Source organism: Monopterus albus, unplaced genomic scaffold (genome assembly GCF_001952655.1).
Source record: "Monopterus albus unplaced genomic scaffold, M_albus_1.0 scaffold288.1, whole genome shotgun sequence".
Classification (NCBI taxonomy): Eukaryota; Metazoa; Chordata; class Actinopteri; order Synbranchiformes; family Synbranchidae; genus Monopterus; species Monopterus albus.
Genome location: NW_018128168.1, coordinates 271,668 through 290,604, shown reverse-complemented (window position 1 = coordinate 290,604; position 18,937 = coordinate 271,668). Strand labels below are relative to the sequence as shown.

At 41.0% G+C, this 18,937-nt stretch overlaps 1 protein-coding gene across 1 annotated transcript in view; it reads right to left on the bottom strand.

Moving 5' to 3' along the window:
- Nucleotides 1-1,417: 1,417 nt before the first annotated feature.
- The window catches only part of myo15ab (myosin XVAb), a 37,078-nt gene continuing 19,558 nt past the window's right edge, over nt 1,418-18,937 (bottom strand). Inside the window, 36 exon segments of the mRNA XM_020622786.1 lie at nt 1,418-1,958; nt 2,074-2,214; nt 2,329-2,462; nt 3,054-3,187; nt 3,943-4,076; nt 4,160-4,320; nt 5,190-5,286; nt 5,376-5,453; nt 6,108-6,202; nt 6,489-6,517; nt 6,520-6,591; nt 6,695-6,777; nt 6,854-6,927; nt 7,127-7,199; nt 7,326-7,395; nt 8,084-8,202; nt 8,290-8,495; nt 9,229-9,303; nt 9,420-9,531; nt 9,775-9,916; nt 10,500-10,618; nt 10,739-10,854; nt 10,957-11,032; nt 11,272-11,331; nt 11,430-11,545; nt 12,506-12,623; nt 12,770-12,863; nt 13,036-13,096; nt 13,265-13,360; nt 13,475-13,556; nt 14,434-14,823; nt 14,897-14,958; nt 15,059-15,127; nt 15,259-15,367; nt 17,413-17,486; nt 17,570-17,652. Of these exon segments, the coding sequence (XP_020478442.1) occupies nt 1,857-1,958; nt 2,074-2,214; nt 2,329-2,462; nt 3,054-3,187; nt 3,943-4,076; nt 4,160-4,320; nt 5,190-5,286; nt 5,376-5,453; nt 6,108-6,202; nt 6,489-6,517; nt 6,520-6,591; nt 6,695-6,777; nt 6,854-6,927; nt 7,127-7,199; nt 7,326-7,395; nt 8,084-8,202; nt 8,290-8,495; nt 9,229-9,303; nt 9,420-9,531; nt 9,775-9,916; nt 10,500-10,618; nt 10,739-10,854; nt 10,957-11,032; nt 11,272-11,331; nt 11,430-11,545; nt 12,506-12,623; nt 12,770-12,863; nt 13,036-13,096; nt 13,265-13,360; nt 13,475-13,556; nt 14,434-14,823; nt 14,897-14,958; nt 15,059-15,127; nt 15,259-15,367; nt 17,413-17,486; nt 17,570-17,652 (3,856 nt within the window). The 3' untranslated portion in view covers nt 1,418-1,856.

Here is an 18,937-nt window from a genome sequence, read left to right as displayed (position 1 = left end):
TCTACCTCCTGGGTCCTGATTTTAACCCATGTGTCATCCACGTAGCGGAACCAATGGCTGGGAGCGATGCCAGCGAAGGAAGTCAGGGCTTTTTTCTCAAATTCTTCCATGTACAGGTTGGCAACTATAGGAGACACTGGGGAGCCCATAGCACAGCCGTGTTGCTGCCTATAGAAGTGCCCCCTAAACTGGAAGTAGGTAGTGTTTAAACAGAGTTCCAGCAGAGTGCATACATGGTCTGGGGTGAGGTTAGTCCTGTTGTTTAACGTGTCATCCTTCAGCAGTCTCTTCCTCACTGCCCTGACAGCCTCTGTGGTGGGGATGCAAGTGAATAAGGAAGTGACATCATATGAGACCATGGTCTCGTCCTGCTCCAGCTGCAGTTGTTGGACTTTCCTTGCGAAGTCCTGGGAGTTTATTATATGGTGCTGTGTGTCTCCCACCAAAGGAGCCAGGATGGTGGCCACATGCTTGGCTAAGTTGTAAGTTACGGAGTTGATGCTGCTGACAATGGGTCTGAGAGGGGCTCCTTCCTTGTGTATTTTAGGTAGGCCATAGATGCACGGGATGGCCTCACCAGGGTATAGTCCGTAGTAAAGTCGCCGGTCGATAACCCCCTCCTTTTCCAGCTTCTGTAAACAGTCTATAACTTTCCTCTTGTAGCCACTGGTGGGGTCCCTCTTCAATGCCTCATAGGTGGTGGTGTCACTGAGGAGGTCGGAAACTCTGGTCTGATAGTCAGCTGAGTTTAGGACTACTGTGCACCTGCCTTTGTCCGCTGGAAGGATTGTGATGTTTTCATCCTTCTCTAGTGCAGCTAAGGCCCTCCTTTCCTCAAGGGTTAGGTTTGGGGGTGGGAGCTTGGCTAATAAAGGAGTCTATTAACACAAGATTAGTCAGAAAATGTAAATATAAACTGAATAAGTTGTGGTTTTTCACAGTTTAGACAAAATAGTGTGCCTTCAGGTTTTACAAACTTGAACAAGTTGGAATTTTTGCTTAAACAAATAACTGGTTAGGGGAAACACTGCAGGTAAATTTACATCAATAAATCAGTTTAATAAACTCAACAGTTTGTCACTATTACTTGGCATTTTAAAGATTAGGTATTTGTTGTAAAAATAAAATAAAAATGTTACTTACAGCCCTGATGGAGACACGTCAATTAAGTAAAATGTTTTGTGGCTTAGATTTTTACAGCATTATAGTGTTGCTACCTGTCAAAATATTTAGCTTCAAATCATTTGTACCTATACCTCTTCATATCAGATACCTGCATTTATTGATTTTTAACAATGTTCATTACTCAATGCACAAGTGCTCATTTCTTTTTTAAAATAGCTTATTTTATTTTGATAAATATATATATTAAAATTGTTTATAAAATAAGCAAGAAAATGCATTAACATAGGCTGAATACAACAGTTTACACCCATATCAAGTTTTACAGTACGATAGTAATGAAAAATATAAAAATGTTACTAACAATAATAAAACTGTAATGAAAAGGCACAGGCCTGTGAACCTTCCTCACTTTTCATCCATATCTGTTATGCAGATCAAACATATTTAAACCTGTTCACTATATTACAGTAAGTTCAGTTATCACGGTGTCAGTCTGAAAAGAAACACTGATCAGTACAAACTTATCACTGTCCCTAGGCTGCACTTTGTGCAATTATCACAGTACAATAATCAAAAGTGAGACTGACTTCAGGGTACACTTGATTTACATATCATATTAGTGTGTGAGCTTCACACAACAAATACCTGAAGGTAACAAGAGGTAGGTTGTTTTTACAGGTTTTTCTGCATTTCTATGTGTGTGTGTGAGTGTGTGTGTACAATTAAGCATGTTATAACATGGTGATTTCGCTGGGTGGCAGGGTGAGCCTCTTCTTCTCCACAGACATCATGTTTTCTACCTGCATGGCAATGACTCGACACAACTCCAGGCCCTGTGGACAAACACAACCACCACAGTCATTCTGTCACAGCAGCTCCACTGCAAATGCTCATGCGTGGCCACTGAAGTGTGTCCTTATCTGTGCTTCTGTGTTGTTTGCGTGATACCTGCTCTAGCTGCAGTTGGATGACCCGCTGTGTGTTCATGTCCCCTAGGGTAAGGTCCACATATGGGTAACTGGTCCCAGCAGTGGGCCTCTGGGTGCGGCTGGACTGCACTTCCACCAGGGGGACCAATGCAATCAGCTCCTGCATCACAGAGCCCAAACATTATAACACACAACTGAAACTATGTGACTCTGCCTTTGGGCTTTTGTTTCAGTCACAATGAGCTGAGTCGTGTGTGTGTGTGTGATTCCTTACATGTGTATTTTTGTGCAGGAAGTGGAGACCATGTTGATTGACAGCAAGAATAGAGGGGGCGTAGAAGGTGGTGGAACTGCTGCTGTGGATGTAAAAGAATGCGGAGCCGAACATGGGGAATGCACTGATCAGCCCTGCACACACAAAGACACAGAATTTAAAGAGTGAAATTGTCACATTTTTATGCCTCGGTGCCGGCAATAGCCACAGCCAGATGCATAATGTTTTCACGTTGTCCATCCGTCCATTCGGCCCATTCTTGTGAACGCGGAACACCTTGAGGGAACTTCTTCAATTTGTGTCCACTTGGAATCAAAGATGAACTGATTAGATTTTGGTGGTCAAAGGTCAAGGTCAGTGACCTCACTTCTGTCTCATACCTGTGAATTTGACTGGTTGGAAGAGGCGTACAACCACACAATGGTAATTCTAGTTATCTGTAGCTCAGGAGGAGAAAAGTGGAGGAAAAAGGCAAAGACCTCATTTGCCTTTTTCCTGTGCAGCTCTGACAGTGTTGCTGCTTAATACCAGGGTTCATTGGCTGTTGAAACTTTAGCAGAAACAGTTCACATCCAAATAGTCCAAGTTTGTCAGATGCATAATAAATAATTCTGTCCTTGGAAAATCTGAGCAGTTCACTTTCCAGATTACACATTAGTTTAAAAACCTAGAGTATAATTTTTGGTATCTATAGTGTCTCCCCTTAATGGGAACAGAAATCTTACCCAGAAACTGCGCCCTGGCCTGATGCGGGTTCAGGGTCTGCACTTGCTGCATGTGCTGTGTCACCATGGTAACCCACTGCTGGGGTGGCTGCTTTTTGAACAGAGGTGTGGCGATGTACTCTGATAACTCATGTCTGGAGGAGAGAGGAACAGAAGCTCAGATAAACTGCTTCACTCAATGATTTCCAACATCTCTCACTGTCCTGTTCTGCTGCTGGCTCTACTGTGTGTGGGGTTGAGTCAGTGGTAACAGCAGTAAGAACAAGAAATGAAATTAGTATTTTCAGTGTAGAATTTAAACCTAAAACATGACCCTAAAACAAAATAGCCAGTGTATCCTGGGCCAGCATTTGTCAAACTACTGAAAGTGAAATTACTAATGTTCCAGCAGCACAGTTTCATTTCTGCTCCAGGAGAGTGTCGCTCATTTTCTTTTTGTTCCATTTCATCCAATTTCCTATGATTTCATCTCCATTTAGAGATTTATATTACCATAATATTAAATTGCAGTTCATTTCAGATGTTGTTACTAGACATGTTAAAGAGTTCACACAAATAAGGTTAAAAATTTAAATGATACATTAAAAACATATTAGAGTCAAATGTAATATAATCAACAGCAGGTTATTGTAATTATTGGCTGGCTGGCTCTTCCTTTTCGGAGCATACATGACATCAATGCAATTAAATGTGATCATTTGAGAGTTAACCTGTAGGGACAGTGACTCTAGTAACTTAACGTAAATTTAACCCACGTATTTTAGTCATGTAAAATGTTTAAAAAATATTGGATACTAGACTTTGAATTGACCTAAATTTGTAAACAATCCTCGTTGGGGCTGAAGAGAAATAACACCTGAACCATTGTTCCTTGGTGCTGTTTTCTTACATGCTGGGGATGAAGATAATATCTTTGGCTCTGTGCTGCAAAGCTGCCAGTTTGGAGATCTGGTGGAACTGTTGGTCGCTCACTTTTCCATTTGGAAGAACATTCAGCAGACCTTTACGGTAGTCCGGCAGTATCTAAATATGCACAAAAACACAGTTACATACACATATAGGTAACATACACTGTGTGTGTGAATGTGAAACATCACCCGTCACACCTGGTTATAATGCATGGTGACACAGAGCTCATTTTCAAACTTGAGCGGCTGAGTCCAGATGACTCGTCTGAACCAAAAGCTGTAGTTTGTGTCAATTATCTCGGCCTCTGTTGCCACATCCAGGATGTACTCGTGCTTGTTCAGAGGGCGCACATGCTGGCCTGGACACACACATACAAACAGAAGGTTATTTATTATACAGACATGTGCATATTATCTAAGATGAACTTACTACTTATATAAAGAGTTCATATTTGTTATTATTCAGGATAGTCTGTACTCCGACCTATAAAGTAACAGCCTAAAGCAAACTACTGACATGCAACCCCTGAAAAACTACTGTATGTTAACACTTGTACAACCACATGTTGTGTGACCTGCTGTGCTACAGAATCGCTCACGAGTGTGAACAGCTGCCAGCTGTTATCCTTGTGCTGATATTTAATTCTAAGGGAGGAAAACAAGAGAAAAGCGAAGAGTTTGAGTGTGAGCGCTTAAGGGGCGAAATCAGTGCTGAAGACTTGATAAAGCAGAAAGAGCAGAACAGAAGGACGTACCAGCAACAGGAGCCAATAAAAAAGGAGCAAACTTTGTTGTAAGAAATACAACAAAGTTTCTTCTGAAACAGCCAGATAAAGATTCAGAGTTGGGCTTTTAGGCTGATAGGGAAGAGTAAGGTGCCATGTTAGGAGCTATGCATATTATTGTGCTCTAGGATTGAACTATTTTACATTGTACAGGTTTTTATACACATTAACATGTGAGAAAAATGTACTTTGGATTGTTGCTGGCAGAGACTATGAAAGTAAAAGCTGACATCCAGCGACCTCTGGTTATTTTACTATGACGAGCCTATCAGGAACATGAGTGACTTTGTCCCACAGCCAGAAACCAGAGGATAGTCTGATTTATGATCTCTGAGTGGATCTGTTTCACTGACAACAAAGAGGACACTAACTTTGTGTACTGATGTAAAGTTTAATGTGACAGAGACAGTGCTGCATGACAGTTGGTGCATCTATAACCACACCTCTATTGCTGACTAGAAATATGGTATATTCTTCCATGGCCTCCAGTCTGTGTAAATCCATCTCATAACATAACTCCTCAATCACCTCCAGGGCAATCTGAAAAACACAGCAACACACGTCTCTGAGGACCCAGCTCGTCACAGGCAAACATACTGGTGAACCACCAACAGTAGCTGAACACCTACAGAGCATGTTTTGATTTTCACGTGGCGTTCGAGGCCTCCAGGAAAGAGAAACAGCTGACGTTTTGAACTTCGTCCTGCCTGAGGAAATACAAACACACACTCATATAGTCTGTACAGTAAATCTACTGGATAAGTCTAATTATGTCAATTTTTTTCAGGATCTTAACACATCTACACCCTCATATACAAATATAGCTCTTACATGCTCGCAACTTTGTTGGTTTTTGTCTTTTCATGAGATTTGTTTACAATAAAAACATAGAATTTCACTAGTTTATCCATCCAAATTTGCTTCAGTTCAACCAGTTACCACATTAATTTGCTGCATGAGTTTTTCCTCCCCACTGTCGCCAAGTGCTTGCTGAAGGGGGATTTGTTGGGTTTTCCCTATGTAATAATATTGATAACAGTAAGGTCTAGACCTTACTTTGTAAAGTGTTCTGAGATGACTTTTGTTGTGATTTGGCGCTATACAAATAAAATTTGATTTGATATATCAATGATAATAATACTAACATAATATGCTGTGCAATTCTGTAGTTCTGAATGTGGCTATTCTGCATAATGAGCACCTTTACTTCTGATACCAAAGTACACTTTCTGCTAATACTGTTTTGCTAATACTCTTACTTAAATGAGGGAAAGAAGGCCTTTTATGTGTAATAGATGACACTGTTTTATTTATCTGAATGCTTCTTTCACTACTGCAGGTAAATAAAAGGAGCCACTGACCATCATCGCCTTCAGCTCCATGCTGTTGGGTGGAACAATGCGTCCTCCATACTGGAACGTCTTCTTCAGGTTTTGCTCACATGCTTTGGCTATGCCTAACTCGTGAAGAAAACATTATATGCTGGTAGCTTTTGTAATGTGCACAGCAGATTAACACTTGGTGAAAGTGTTTGTAAATGAACTTGAACTTAGAACTTTAATACACACTCAAAGCGCTTTGCAATATTTGCTTATTCACCCCATTCACACACACCAGGAGCAACACAGGATCAGTGTCTTGCCCAAGCACACTTCAACACATGAAATGGAGAAGCTGGGGACCAAACCACCAACCCTGCTCTATCTCCTGAGCCAAAACCATACCTCTGTGTGTGTTTTTACCTTGATACTGTGCTCCAGCACTGCGAAGGGCTTGAGGACCTCAGAGCAGCGATGGAAAGCAGTCAGGATGTACAGCAGCCTCCAGCCTCGTTGGCAACTATCACTGTGCAACACAAGACAGCACAGATACCTTCAGGGTCATGGCCCGGTGAAGAAAGAAGAGCACACTGTGCGTCGGTTTGTAGTGTGTGTGCTTTCAGACTTACGGTTTAGAGCTGGTGTTAGCAGTAAGCTGTTTGAGCAGCTGGCAGTAAGCCTCATCCCTCATCAAGGTGAACTCTCCTACAAGCTGCAAGGAGGACACACACATCTTAGCAAACTGTCAAAGAGAAAATTGCCTATGAAATAATGATGTGTGTATTTACCTTGAGGAAAGTGCTGACCACTTCTTGTTCAGTCAGTCCCCTTGATGGAGAGTCACCCATGAAACGCATCACAGCTACACAAAATACACAACCAGGGGACACACACACACACAAGGGTCAACAATATTTAAGTCTTGAATGGCAGATTCTGTTGAGAATTCAGTTGAGTACTTAAAGTCTGATACAGCAACATGAATCAATGCCCAGATGTAAGAAGAGGAAGGTAATCAGATGAGGTAATTAGAGGAGAGATGCCAGAAGGTGAGAACTTACACAGGAAGAGATCAGCTGCCACTCTGTTCAATGCTGGATCAGTAAACTCTATCAGAGACTCGGTCAGAGGAGTCTGCAAAGGAGAAAATCATTTAGGGAAAGTGTCTTTTAAACAACTCAAACACCCAAACACACTCTTAAAACCACATACAGTTATGAGAAGAGCGAATGCTTTAAGTCATAGCACGCAAAAAGGCACCTTGGAGAATTTGATCAGTTCAGTGGGATCCCTGGAGCTTCTGCTCTTGCTTTTGCTCTTCAGAGAATCTCTGAGGACAAAATCAGTCACAAAGTGCAGCCTTTGAATTTAAACAGTGGTGGAAAATGTATTTGATCATTTTTATTGATGCATTGACGTATAATTAATAGTTTTAAGGTGTAGTTGGTTTGGACAGAGCTGGTTCTAAACATTTTTTATACTGTTGGGTAGTTTAATCTGTGCTTTTGCTTTGTATGAGAGCTCTGCAAAGCAACTATTAACCGAAGATGTCAAGTAAATGCAGTGGATTAAAAACTAAAATATTTCACTCAGTAATGAGGTGGAGTTAAAGTAGCATACGACAGAAATCTCACTACAGAGAGAATACTGGAGAAGAATATTTTGTGAATAATTTTTAAAACAAGACTACAAAACAGACCTTCATTTACTTAATTTAGTTTTATGATATAAATGTAGGGGATTTTATGGATGGAAAAAAGTGGAAATGATACTAATAATAAGATGTGATCTCCCAGGGGACACAGCAGCACAAAAAAGTAAACATACCAAAAGAACAGAGCAAAGAAGATAATATATATATGTAGACTGAAGATACTTTAAATCTATCTACAGAGAGTAAACATACAATCAAATAGAGTAGAATACACAACAAATCCAAAACAGAATTCAACAAAATGGTTTGTAAGTGTTTTTGTAGATTTCCTTGTGTGTGCATCAGTGTTTTTTTGTCGCCTCACCCCTTCCCACTGGGTCCCTGTCTGAAGTATTTCTTGGCGAACTCCAGCATGTCATATTTACTGTCCAGCAAGGCCCTCTCATCCAGATCTCCATCAGCAAAACCATCAAGGGAAACCTTCTAAAAGGCAAAGAGTGACAGTGAAAAACCTCCTGACACTTAATTCATTTTGACAAAAAACAAAACTATTTCTCTGTGTCTGTGTACTTCGATTGTTTGATCTATCTCGTGTGCAGCCACGGTGGACGCCACAGCAACAGCGACGGCTGATGACACAGCAAACTGTCCCGCTCCTCCTCGAGGCTCCGACTTGCGGTCCAGTGGCAGCGACAGGAAGTCAGGAGGAGCGACGGGATGGACACATTCAGCTGGGAATGCTCCGGAGCGACTAAACACAGCGCCAAACTTCCAACCTGGCACACAGACACACAACATTCCCCACTTGTATTAGGCCTGATCACTGTCAGCCCTTTATCTCAGAGCAGGTAATTTATGGACCCGTCTCTCCTCCATGGCTATGCTGATAACATGGCACATTATATACTGTAGCCTTTGGCCTATATTTCTTAAGGATACTGTATTGATTTGCTTAATTCCCTGAAGGGTAACTGTGAATGCATTCCAAAACCCTTGTCCTAACCTCCCTATAGTTTATCTCTCCATATTGCTAAAATTAAAGCTACACTAATCAATATATTCGCATTAATGCATCAAATGACTACATGTATTAGAAAAGTGTGGCTTGACACAGCTCTGCAGCTGCCCTCAGGCTACGAAGCTTTTTAGCCGCTTTTAGCTCATTGTTTTGAAATGGGCTAAAACAGTGCTATGTGAACTTAATTTATGGGCATTTTGAAGTCCAGATTTCATAAATACATCACACTGAATTACAAATATGTGAGCAGGTGCACAATGACCTAGCCTCATCTGTGATCCTTTTTCATCTTTTGTGCCCTCAAGGAATGACATGAATCAATATTTTTCAATTTGCATGACCATGTTTCATCTTCTGATACAGTCTGAGTTGGCCGTCAGTCTGAACTGTCACCTTGTTTGTTTTTGGGCATGATGTCAACATGTGGTTTCCACAACTCATAGATCTGGTTTTGAATCAGGCAAAAATAAATGAATTTTGTGAACACTTACCAAAGTCTTGTGTGTCCCTTTTCAGCTCCTCCAAAAACACCACCTTCTTTCTTACCACACAGCCGTAGCTGTAACCTGGAGAAGACACACAGGGCAACACGCACATATACACACACATAACTGAATCATAGGTTGCGCAAAAGATAAGAGGATTTTGACTACATGTGCGCCATTTTCCTTGTTTTTGTCACCTTTCTCCAGCCCGTCCATAACCTCCAGCCTGATGATGTCACCTTTGTGGAAGCTGAGCATCGAGCGGTTGTCTGTCACGAAGTTACGCTCTGCAATTACATAGTCTGAGTCCTGAAAGGAGGAATGGAACAACACACACAAATGTAAAGTATACTCTCACACTGTTACAAGTGTTCTGCATTTATGTGAATTGAAGTATTGAAGGTTTTTCCCAAACTACACCTGTGACACTTCCAGTGGGAACCAATGTGTTTTTATTGTGTGATTGTGTATTTAGGCATTAAAAAGTTAGCTTGGAGGTAGATTTCTTATTCATAATTCTGAACAGAAATTGGGTGTGTGTGCGTGCGCTACCTTTTTAATCTCACTGATGAAGGTGTCTATGAGGTGTTTGACTTGTGGCGCCTTGGCTGAGAACAGTATCAGCTTCTCGTTGGTCAGATTGAACTCAAGCATATTTTCAGATGGGATGGTTACAAACAAAATGTCTGCATAGCTGGTGAAACACAATCAAAACAATGATCTGATGTAGCTTTTCTATAACTATATCAAATCTGTGTGCTAACAGAGAGTTTTCCAGGGCAGGTACAAGTGAGTTTTAGTTTACAGCATATAAACAACATAGGCTTTCTCAGTATTTAGCCTGAGATATGATAAACACAACTAATTCCTGTGATCCATTGTGATTAACAGAAATACTAAAGGCAATATTATTTGTCAAGGTGAGCAATAAACAAACTATTGCAGCATGCTGGGGGGTAGAGGGGCACCAGCAGAGCTCCCGTCTGCCCCTGTCATGTTCTGTTATAAGAGATGGGACCAGGTCAGCTGGGCTGAGACACCATGACTGAGGGTTCTGCTGGGACTAAAGGGCTTTGGCCATCATGTAAATAGTTGTGTGTGTGTGTTTAATAAAAAGGGGGCATGCGATGTATTGGGGCACAGAGAGCTCGCATAAAAATGTCTTTACTCAGACTCACCTGACCTGACAGACTAATAAAACACACCTGTTTGGTGTCCCAGGAGGATAAACGAAATACTAATACATATTGGAAGACAAATAGGAAAACAGCACATACGTGTATGGTCGCAGGACTCTGAAGTAGTCTGGAGCTGCTGCGCTGCTTTTTACAGTCTTCAACAGCTTAATACCGCTGTGGGATATGGACACCACCTGGACACCTGTTCCTACACTACCCTGCACACACACACAAAACAAACATATACACACATACAGTAGAGAGGTTTAAAAATGAAAGTAATGAAAAATGACAACACACTTAGTAATTCTTTTGCTCTAAGGGTTCACTCCCCTCACCGAGGCAGGGAACAGTCGGGAGAAGTATATTTCCCAGGTTTCCTTGGCTGCTGTGACAATGGTTTTCTTCACGTGCTCCTCCACTGGATCCATATTCTGTTTAACCCCATGTTTAGCTGTTGTAAAAACAAACACATGAACCTGTGATCAGCAAAGAGCTGTGTTTGGATTAGAGCATACGGTTTAAAGAATGTGTCCAGGAACAACAATAAGGCTACCAAAAAGAGCTTTCATTCTCTGCCTTTCATCCTGTGTGATGCGAACACACGCCTCTGACAGAGTGTCATTCACTATCTAAGGAAGACAACAGAGGAAGAGAGAGGCAGCATTAAGTAAAGTTTTGTTTGATCTTTCTATAATTTTTCTATCGTCAGATAAAAATATGCAGCACAGGGGGGGTGTGTGTGTGTGAATGAATCAACACATGCATTCATTTTTAAACAACAGCATGGACCAAACAAACTCATTTATTTGCTGATATTACATCTATCCAGCCATTCATCTTACATCAGTGGAACTATCTCCAATGTTACCTGTTTGAAGATGAGGTCTAGCACCAGGGGACTGTTGAAGTTGTCTTTGGGATAGAAAACCTGTAAAAGAAAGACAAAACACTCACAGTAGAATAGAAACATTTGGACACTGGGTTATAATGTTTGTGATATGTTGGTGTATTTATATATGTACACACCTCCTTCCTGAGGTACAACCTCCAGGGAACATTGGTGTAGGTGTAGTACTCTTCGTTGACACTCTGATGAAGCTGTGTCAGGATGTTCTCCGTCTCCACTGGGAGCTCTCGAGACACTGTATCAAATACAAAACATCTTATTTTCAGTTTTGTTCTGGTGAACACAGTTACTTAGACAAAGCTTTATTAATTGAGCATGTTAAATGTTCATCTGGTGTCTTGCTCTAAGACAAGGCTTTTCACAGCTTTGCTCTACTGCTGCTCCAGAGCAGAGCATTTCAGACTGTCCCCAGGGGGATGTGGACAACAGAATGTGGGCGTGGTGTTCTTAAAGCAGTGAGGTGTTAGTTGTTGTAGTTTGCCCGCCGATGAGGCCCCTTTACCGACAGTCAGCAGCAGTGACCGTAACACAAGTAAGAAGCTGAAATCAATAGCAATAATTATACACATTTCTACATGTTTTACAACCTTTTTGTCTGTCTCCCTCTAATATTGGGTCACTTTAATAATTATATAGCTAGCTAGCTAGCTAAATTAGCTGTGCTATCTACAACAACAGAACACAAAATTAGGTTGCAAGCTTGTACAAGTCATTAAAAGTAGTAATTTGTTGATAAATCCTGGTGTTCCCTACAGAGAACAATGACTCTGAATGACTGTTTGGAACTATTTGAGTAAAGTGCCCCGCTACTGTTTTTGACCCTCAGTGTTGCAACTCTTCTATCTTAAGGTCTCTAGTCACAGCCATAATACACATTATTTTAGATTCAGTGTCACTTACGCTTTCTTACAATATTGATATACTTGATGTCCATTGCAATTCAATGTCCAGAAACACACTTGTTTTCTGCACCAGTATATTTCATGGGTACGTCAGAAACAGGACCTGCACCTAATTTGGTTTAATGTCACCAACTTGGCAAAATATAAACACGCTAGAAAAAACTGAGAAACACCAAATGTTGAAGATGCATTCAACCTATTTACACAGTGTTTTGTTGTGAGAGAGAGTGCTACTAAAAAAGACTGCCAATACAATATAAAGAGGAGCACACACTCTGAGTGCATGTGAGTACCTGGAGGAGGTATGGGGAGGGGACGAACAGGAGCTCTTGTCTTTGTACTCTTGGTGGGTTTAACACCCTCTTCTTTCACTGCAGGTGCAGGAGGTGTGGGAGCAACAGGACGTTTGGGCTGTAGAGGCATAAAAACATTTTCTTACATGCTCACCTGTCAGTCTTATCACTTTCAAACCTTGCATGTGCAATGTGTACGCCCATGTTCATCTGTGACTGTGTATTCAGGCAATCTCAAGTACGTGTGTGTATCTTCGTGTTTACCTGTGGAGCAGGAGGATTGTCCATCTGGGGTTTGAGGATCTGTAAAGCTTCATCACGAGGGGTCTGCTTCTTTTTAAACTTACCCTCTGGTCTCCTAAATACACCCATACAGTGTCAACATCAGAGTTAATTCTGTGACTGAACTGCTGTGCTGTATTTACATAGAAGGAAAGCTCCATCAATTTACTGTAGGTCTATAAGAGAAACTATGATTACTGTGCTAATTTCTCTACTCCAATCAGTCTTGTGTATTTGCGTGACCTCACCTTTTGCCCGGTGACAGTGGCTCTGGGGCTGGAGGTGGAGTGTTGTACCTTTTGATGATTTCTTTAAAATATATAAAATTACGTGAGCATCAAATAGATTACACATTATCTTTTCAATCACAGTTTTAAATCTAAATACTAACTCAGTGTGTCAGTTAGAAATCAGTGCCACTAAAAGCTGTTGAGTAGGTCATGACATCAACATTTTTAAGCTTTTAAATTCAGAAACCTTGGACATTTTGGCTGGGGACCATATGATCTGGAGTCCGTTCTGAGTACTTCACCACCTCTCCAGCAGGGGGCGGAGGAGACGTAACTACTGGGGCTATAGCACACAAGCACAAAGTACCACAGGAAGGTATTGTCTCTGATGTAAAGCTCTTAAATAAGAATTTTAGTTGAAGGGACTTTCTGCCTCTTGCTTTTCTCGCTCTCTTACCAAACTTCTTGGCTGGTTTGTCCTTGTTTATGGGGATGCCTGGAGCCTTCCTCCGAGAAACGCTGTCCTTACCTGACTGAACCTGAAAAAGCCACATAGAGGACAGAGAACTTGCACTCTGGGTTTTGCAGACATTATATGTTAACTTAAAGGTCAAAGAAAAGCAAAGAGAAAGGACACATAGCTATATAAATGCAGGAGTTCCTTACTTACAGGTAGCTGCAATATGGGAAAAAAACTTGATGATCATAATCTGCTATTTGTGCACAATTATTTCTATATTGTCAGCATCATTGATGCAAGAATTTTAATGTTTTTGTAAAGTTCAGTGGATACATTCATTTAATATTGGACTGAATTGCAATCCTAATGCTGAAGCTGGACGAATTAAAAGTAGCTAAACTAAAATGTACCTAACTAACGAGACTGTGTATCAAAACATCAAAGCAATTATATCACCAGAGATTTATTATTATAAATTTCAGACACTGAGTCATGGTGTCTAAGATGTCAGAACACAAGAAAAGCTGCACCAGAGTCAGTAACAGCTGTAGGAGCTACATCTGCGTCACCCTCAAACCTGTTTCACTTCTGATTTGGTATTTTTGTTTCACTTTCAGCTACACCTGCTGTCCCCCGAATGATTAGTCAGAGAAATTAACATATTTTCTATTTTAGATCTTGTGTTGATTCATTTTATGTAGGTGTTGCTCTTTTTTGTTCAGCCAACTACTGCTCATTATCCTTAATGCACAGTTCTTTGTATTTCAAATAACCCCTTTATTCTTAACACAAAAGGGAGACGGCATCTTGTTTTGTGCACATCATATTTTCTGGGTAAGATGTGCGTGTTGTCTGAAGTTTACAATGACAACAACAACTGTACATCTTTCATAAACACAGCGGTGCTGGGTCATTATGTGACTTACTGGTTTGGACCGTTATCTCCCATATCTCACCTGTGCAGCAGGGTTAGCTGCAGGCTGTCCTGGCCCAGTTTTGTTAGATTTAGAGGAACTCGGCTGAGGTTTGGCGTCAGGGCCGGGGACCTGGGGGTGAGCTTGAGGCTGAGACTGGGGCTCAGCTGGAGGCTGAGATGGAGTTTGTTCTTGTTGAGCAGTGTCTGGATAGGGGCTAGGCGGGATGTCCGCCGCTGTGTAGGAAGTGGGAGTGAAGTTAGCATAGGGGCTGGGTGGGATGTTTGCATACGGACTTGGAGGTATGCCAGCATAGGGTCTGGGAGGCTGATGAAGCGTGGGGCTCATAGGAGGGCTTGTGATCGGGGAGGTGGGGGGGCTTGTCACCGGGCTGCTGACCATGGCTGCGGCCTGTGCGGTCGTCTGCTGGACCTGAAATCCAAGAAAATGACGCATTAGATCCAAAACAAGAGCGGTGAAACAGATAAACAGACGGAGGATGTACCACTGGGGCCTCGTGGTTTACGGTCGCCTGCTGCCTCTGGGCCAAAACAGCCTGTTGGGCATCTGGAGGAGAGAGAAGAAGAAACAGTAAACAGGATGGAGGAATGGAAAATTATGTCTGATGAGTTTTTTTCTCATATTTCTCTTCACACTTGATACAGACCAGGTGTTATAGGTGCCACCGCAGCAACAGGAGACAACATCACACCTCCCACAGGAAGGACTCTCACAGCTGTAAACACACAAACACACACAACAAATCTTCCATGCTTTATTTCACTTGCTTAAGATCTTTCAGTAGTGAGATACTTCCATTGTGATTACTTAGCATGTGTGTGAGTGTGTGTCTATGTTGTGACTGACCTCCAGGTGGAGGTGGGGGGCGGGTGGACTGCCCTTCCTGGTCCCAGCCCCCTCTAACTCCTCCAGCCCCCTTCATCCTGCCAGACAGTCCTGCAGCTGATTCTACTTCCTGTGAGGAGAGACAGATAGACTTCAAAATCTGGTCACAACATAGAATGAATGAAATGAATGCAGTTAAAGGAATACTGCACTGAAAAGCTGTCTTTTGAGCTCATCAGTATTCATCAGGTATGCATGGAAAGATTACTCTAAATGGGGCTTTATGTTAAACCTGTATGGTGCTTTTGTAGTGATGGAAGTGTGTATTAAAAACTGTCAAGCTAGCACCAAATGTCTGATCAATAGTTACCCATTTAAATTTAAAACAGTGCCAATTTAAGACTAGGTAAGGCTGTTTTATTTGGCTGCAAATATGGCTTCTTCTCTTAAATAAAAAAACATGATCTTGATTAAAAAAAAAAGGTGGTTCCCAGTTGTCACATCATTTAAGACCTGTTATCATATTAGCACTATTTCCAACACCCTGCCTGAGTTCCTAAACATGTCTCGCATGTTCGTTGGCAGAGGACTGCAATATTGTCTTCATCTTGGGATTATTACAGCATTCTCAGCTGATTCTAATGGCAAAATCAAAGTCCTGGTAAAAATGTATCAAAAGTCCACAGGAATCTTGTAAAACAACTCTGCTGTTGGCCTGTATGTTCAGAATGCTAAATATACTAGTCTTGGCTCTTGAGGAGCAATGAGGAGACAACAGTGTACTATAATAGTAGTGTATTTACTGTAAATTGTGGAAATGTGTTTTAAAGACACTGAATATACAGATCAATAGCATATCACTGAAATAGTTTGGAAAACTTTCTCTGAATGTTTGAAAACTTTTTTATCATGACTCCAAGTCCACACTGAAATCCACTGTAATAGCTGTGAATTTAATGTCCCTGTAGCTGCTGTGCTCCATGAATGAGCAACTACAAACTTTTCAGTTTCCTTTTAAGCATACAGCCAGGAGATATTTGATACTTAAAAGATTTTGAGCATAGTATTCATTTAATTAATGCATTTGTGCTCCAAAGTTTCTTACAGGGAGATTAAAAAATGTTAATATTTGTGCAGTGGCAGGAATTTTGACTGTCGGATCAGAGGATTCCCTTGCTTGAATGTGCAGTCGTTCCATCAGAAATCAGCCACTGACCCATAAATCCACAGGAGCGTGTGTCTGTAGCCCATGTCTCATTAAATAGTAAGCCTTTCATTTGCCAGAGTGTCAATTTCCCGTAAGCAGATCCATGATCTAGCAGCTCTGACAGTTACCGTAACTGGGTAATGTAATAGGTTGCTGGGCGGGAGAGGTCTGTAGAACACATCTGATACATGCTAATTCCTGTCAGCCACATCCGATAGCACGTCTAACATTCACCACACCACCATCCCATCTGAAGACGGATAGATCCAGCATGGCCAGCATTCACTGCACCAGTCCCCTGACTAAATACTTAAATAAGATTTTAACTCAACCAACAATCACCAGATACAGTACTACTACAGCTATAACTTTCACAACAGTGGTGAAGTATAATGTTTATGGTGGAGGTAATGCATCATGAATGAGCAGACAGTCCAGACTGAGACAGTTCTTTCTATATTGATGTAAATCTACTCAAAATAGAGCTGAGAGTTTAACTAATACTTTAATGTAATATGTATTTATTTCTCCTCATCTCTGTGAGACAAACCTTACTGTGACACCTTTTAATCTTAATACTGTGACAACCTCTATTTGGAGTATGCGACAGTGAGAAGGCCCAGAGACTTAATATGTTTGGTCATGTAATGGTGACTATTAGTCACCAAAAGAACTCTGGCGCCATATTATTAGTATGTTTGTTGTTTTTTCCTTCTTCTTCTTTTCAACTTATATATTATTAATTTTCTTCTATCAATGCCAAAAAGGTTCAATAAAAGTATTAATGAAAATATTTGACTGGGCAGTGGATGCATTAAAAAGGCTTACCCTCTTTATGATGGAGGTTCACTACATGCTAAATAGAGCTCCACAGACGTTTATATGGTCCATCCTGCAGTAAATGGTAGACAGTGCAATCCCCTCTTGTTTGGTTAAATGTTTCAGTGGGAATGAATTATGTGACTTACTCCGGTTGCTTCAGACAGTACAGGGTCAAACAGGCTGTCCAGATAACGATCCATCCCTCTTTGAGGCTCCAAGTCTGACAGGAGAGCAGAGAACTTCATGGTTTACTGTAATCCAAGTCAAAATGTGTGTGCTCGTATGTTTGCCTTAATAATGTACCTTGGCTAGAGAGTAAATCAGAGCCAGGTATGGCTGAAGATATGACATCATCATTCCTGTCAAACCCACCGCCCAACAGGCTTCTGTAAAACAAGGAAAAAACAGCCTCTTCATCAGCAGTGGTGAAGGAAAACAAATTGTCATTTAAACCTGCAATAACTGATTTTTGTCCACTTGGGGGCGATGGAAACAAACTGTGAACACATAATGTGACATATGACGTTCAGTATGACCACTGAACAAGAGAAGCTTTACTGAGGTAATAGTATCCACTTCCTGTTTACTGTACCTGGACAGAGTTGTGCTCGCTACCAGATTGTTTACGGATTAAGCTCGCTAATTGCTAGGTTTATCTGAACATCAGCTAACTTTTTGAGTCTCAACATACGCCTGCACTACTTAAGCACCTGTGTTACAGAATTTCTTGCTAATTTCCAAATTTAACTTGCTACTTTAGGCCGGCTTGCTTAGGAGCTAGCTAAGCTAGTAGCTTTAGTTGGGAGCAATGGCTTCCCCTTCTTCCCCTTCTTCCCCTCCTTACCCTCCTTCTTTCTCTTGCTCGAATTGTCGCGTGTTCACTTATTCTTCTGCCTCTTTAGCGATAATGGTACTTGTAATAAATGTCAGATGCTCTCTAGCTGCGACCCACCCAGAACTCCCAGTACCCCATAGAGACTGTCTACCCCAGAGATTGATTTGGCTATATAAATAAAACTGAACTGAATTATGTCTGTTAAGTTAATATGGAAAACAGTTGTTTATTTACACATCAGTTAGACACAGGGCAAGATAATCATTCACTTGGAGTTGTGTTTCTACTTCTCTTTGTTCCCTTGCTACCAGGAAAATGTTTTAGAGCCATCAAAGTACATATCCTCCCATAGCTAAAGATCAACTTACAATATATAAACTATCTATGATTTTAAATATTTGAACTTTGGGCAACATGGACGTTTTGTAGTGTATTGTCTTTGTTCTGCCACTGTTTGTTTATTTATTGAGAATGAACTTATTTTCATTTTATTATCCTGTGTCTTTTTGTCCTAGTTTTTATTGCTACTAATCTCTGAGAGACACCAAACAACATTTTGTTGTAATTACAATGACAAAAAAGTCACCTGATGAATGTTAAGTCCAATATTCTGTGGGTGTATCTGGTTCTGTGGCTGCTAAGTGCTCCTCTATTCACTAGAGTGAACCAAAGCAGTAACCTGAAACTCAATATAAAGCTCCATAAAGCTGAAAGGAGCTTAAGTAAATGCACTTAGTTAATTTCTATAACTGAATTCTAGATAGTGACAAACTTATCTTGCTGATGGTTGGATGGGTTTATGAAATCCCAGAGGTAGGTGTGTGTGTGTGTGTGTG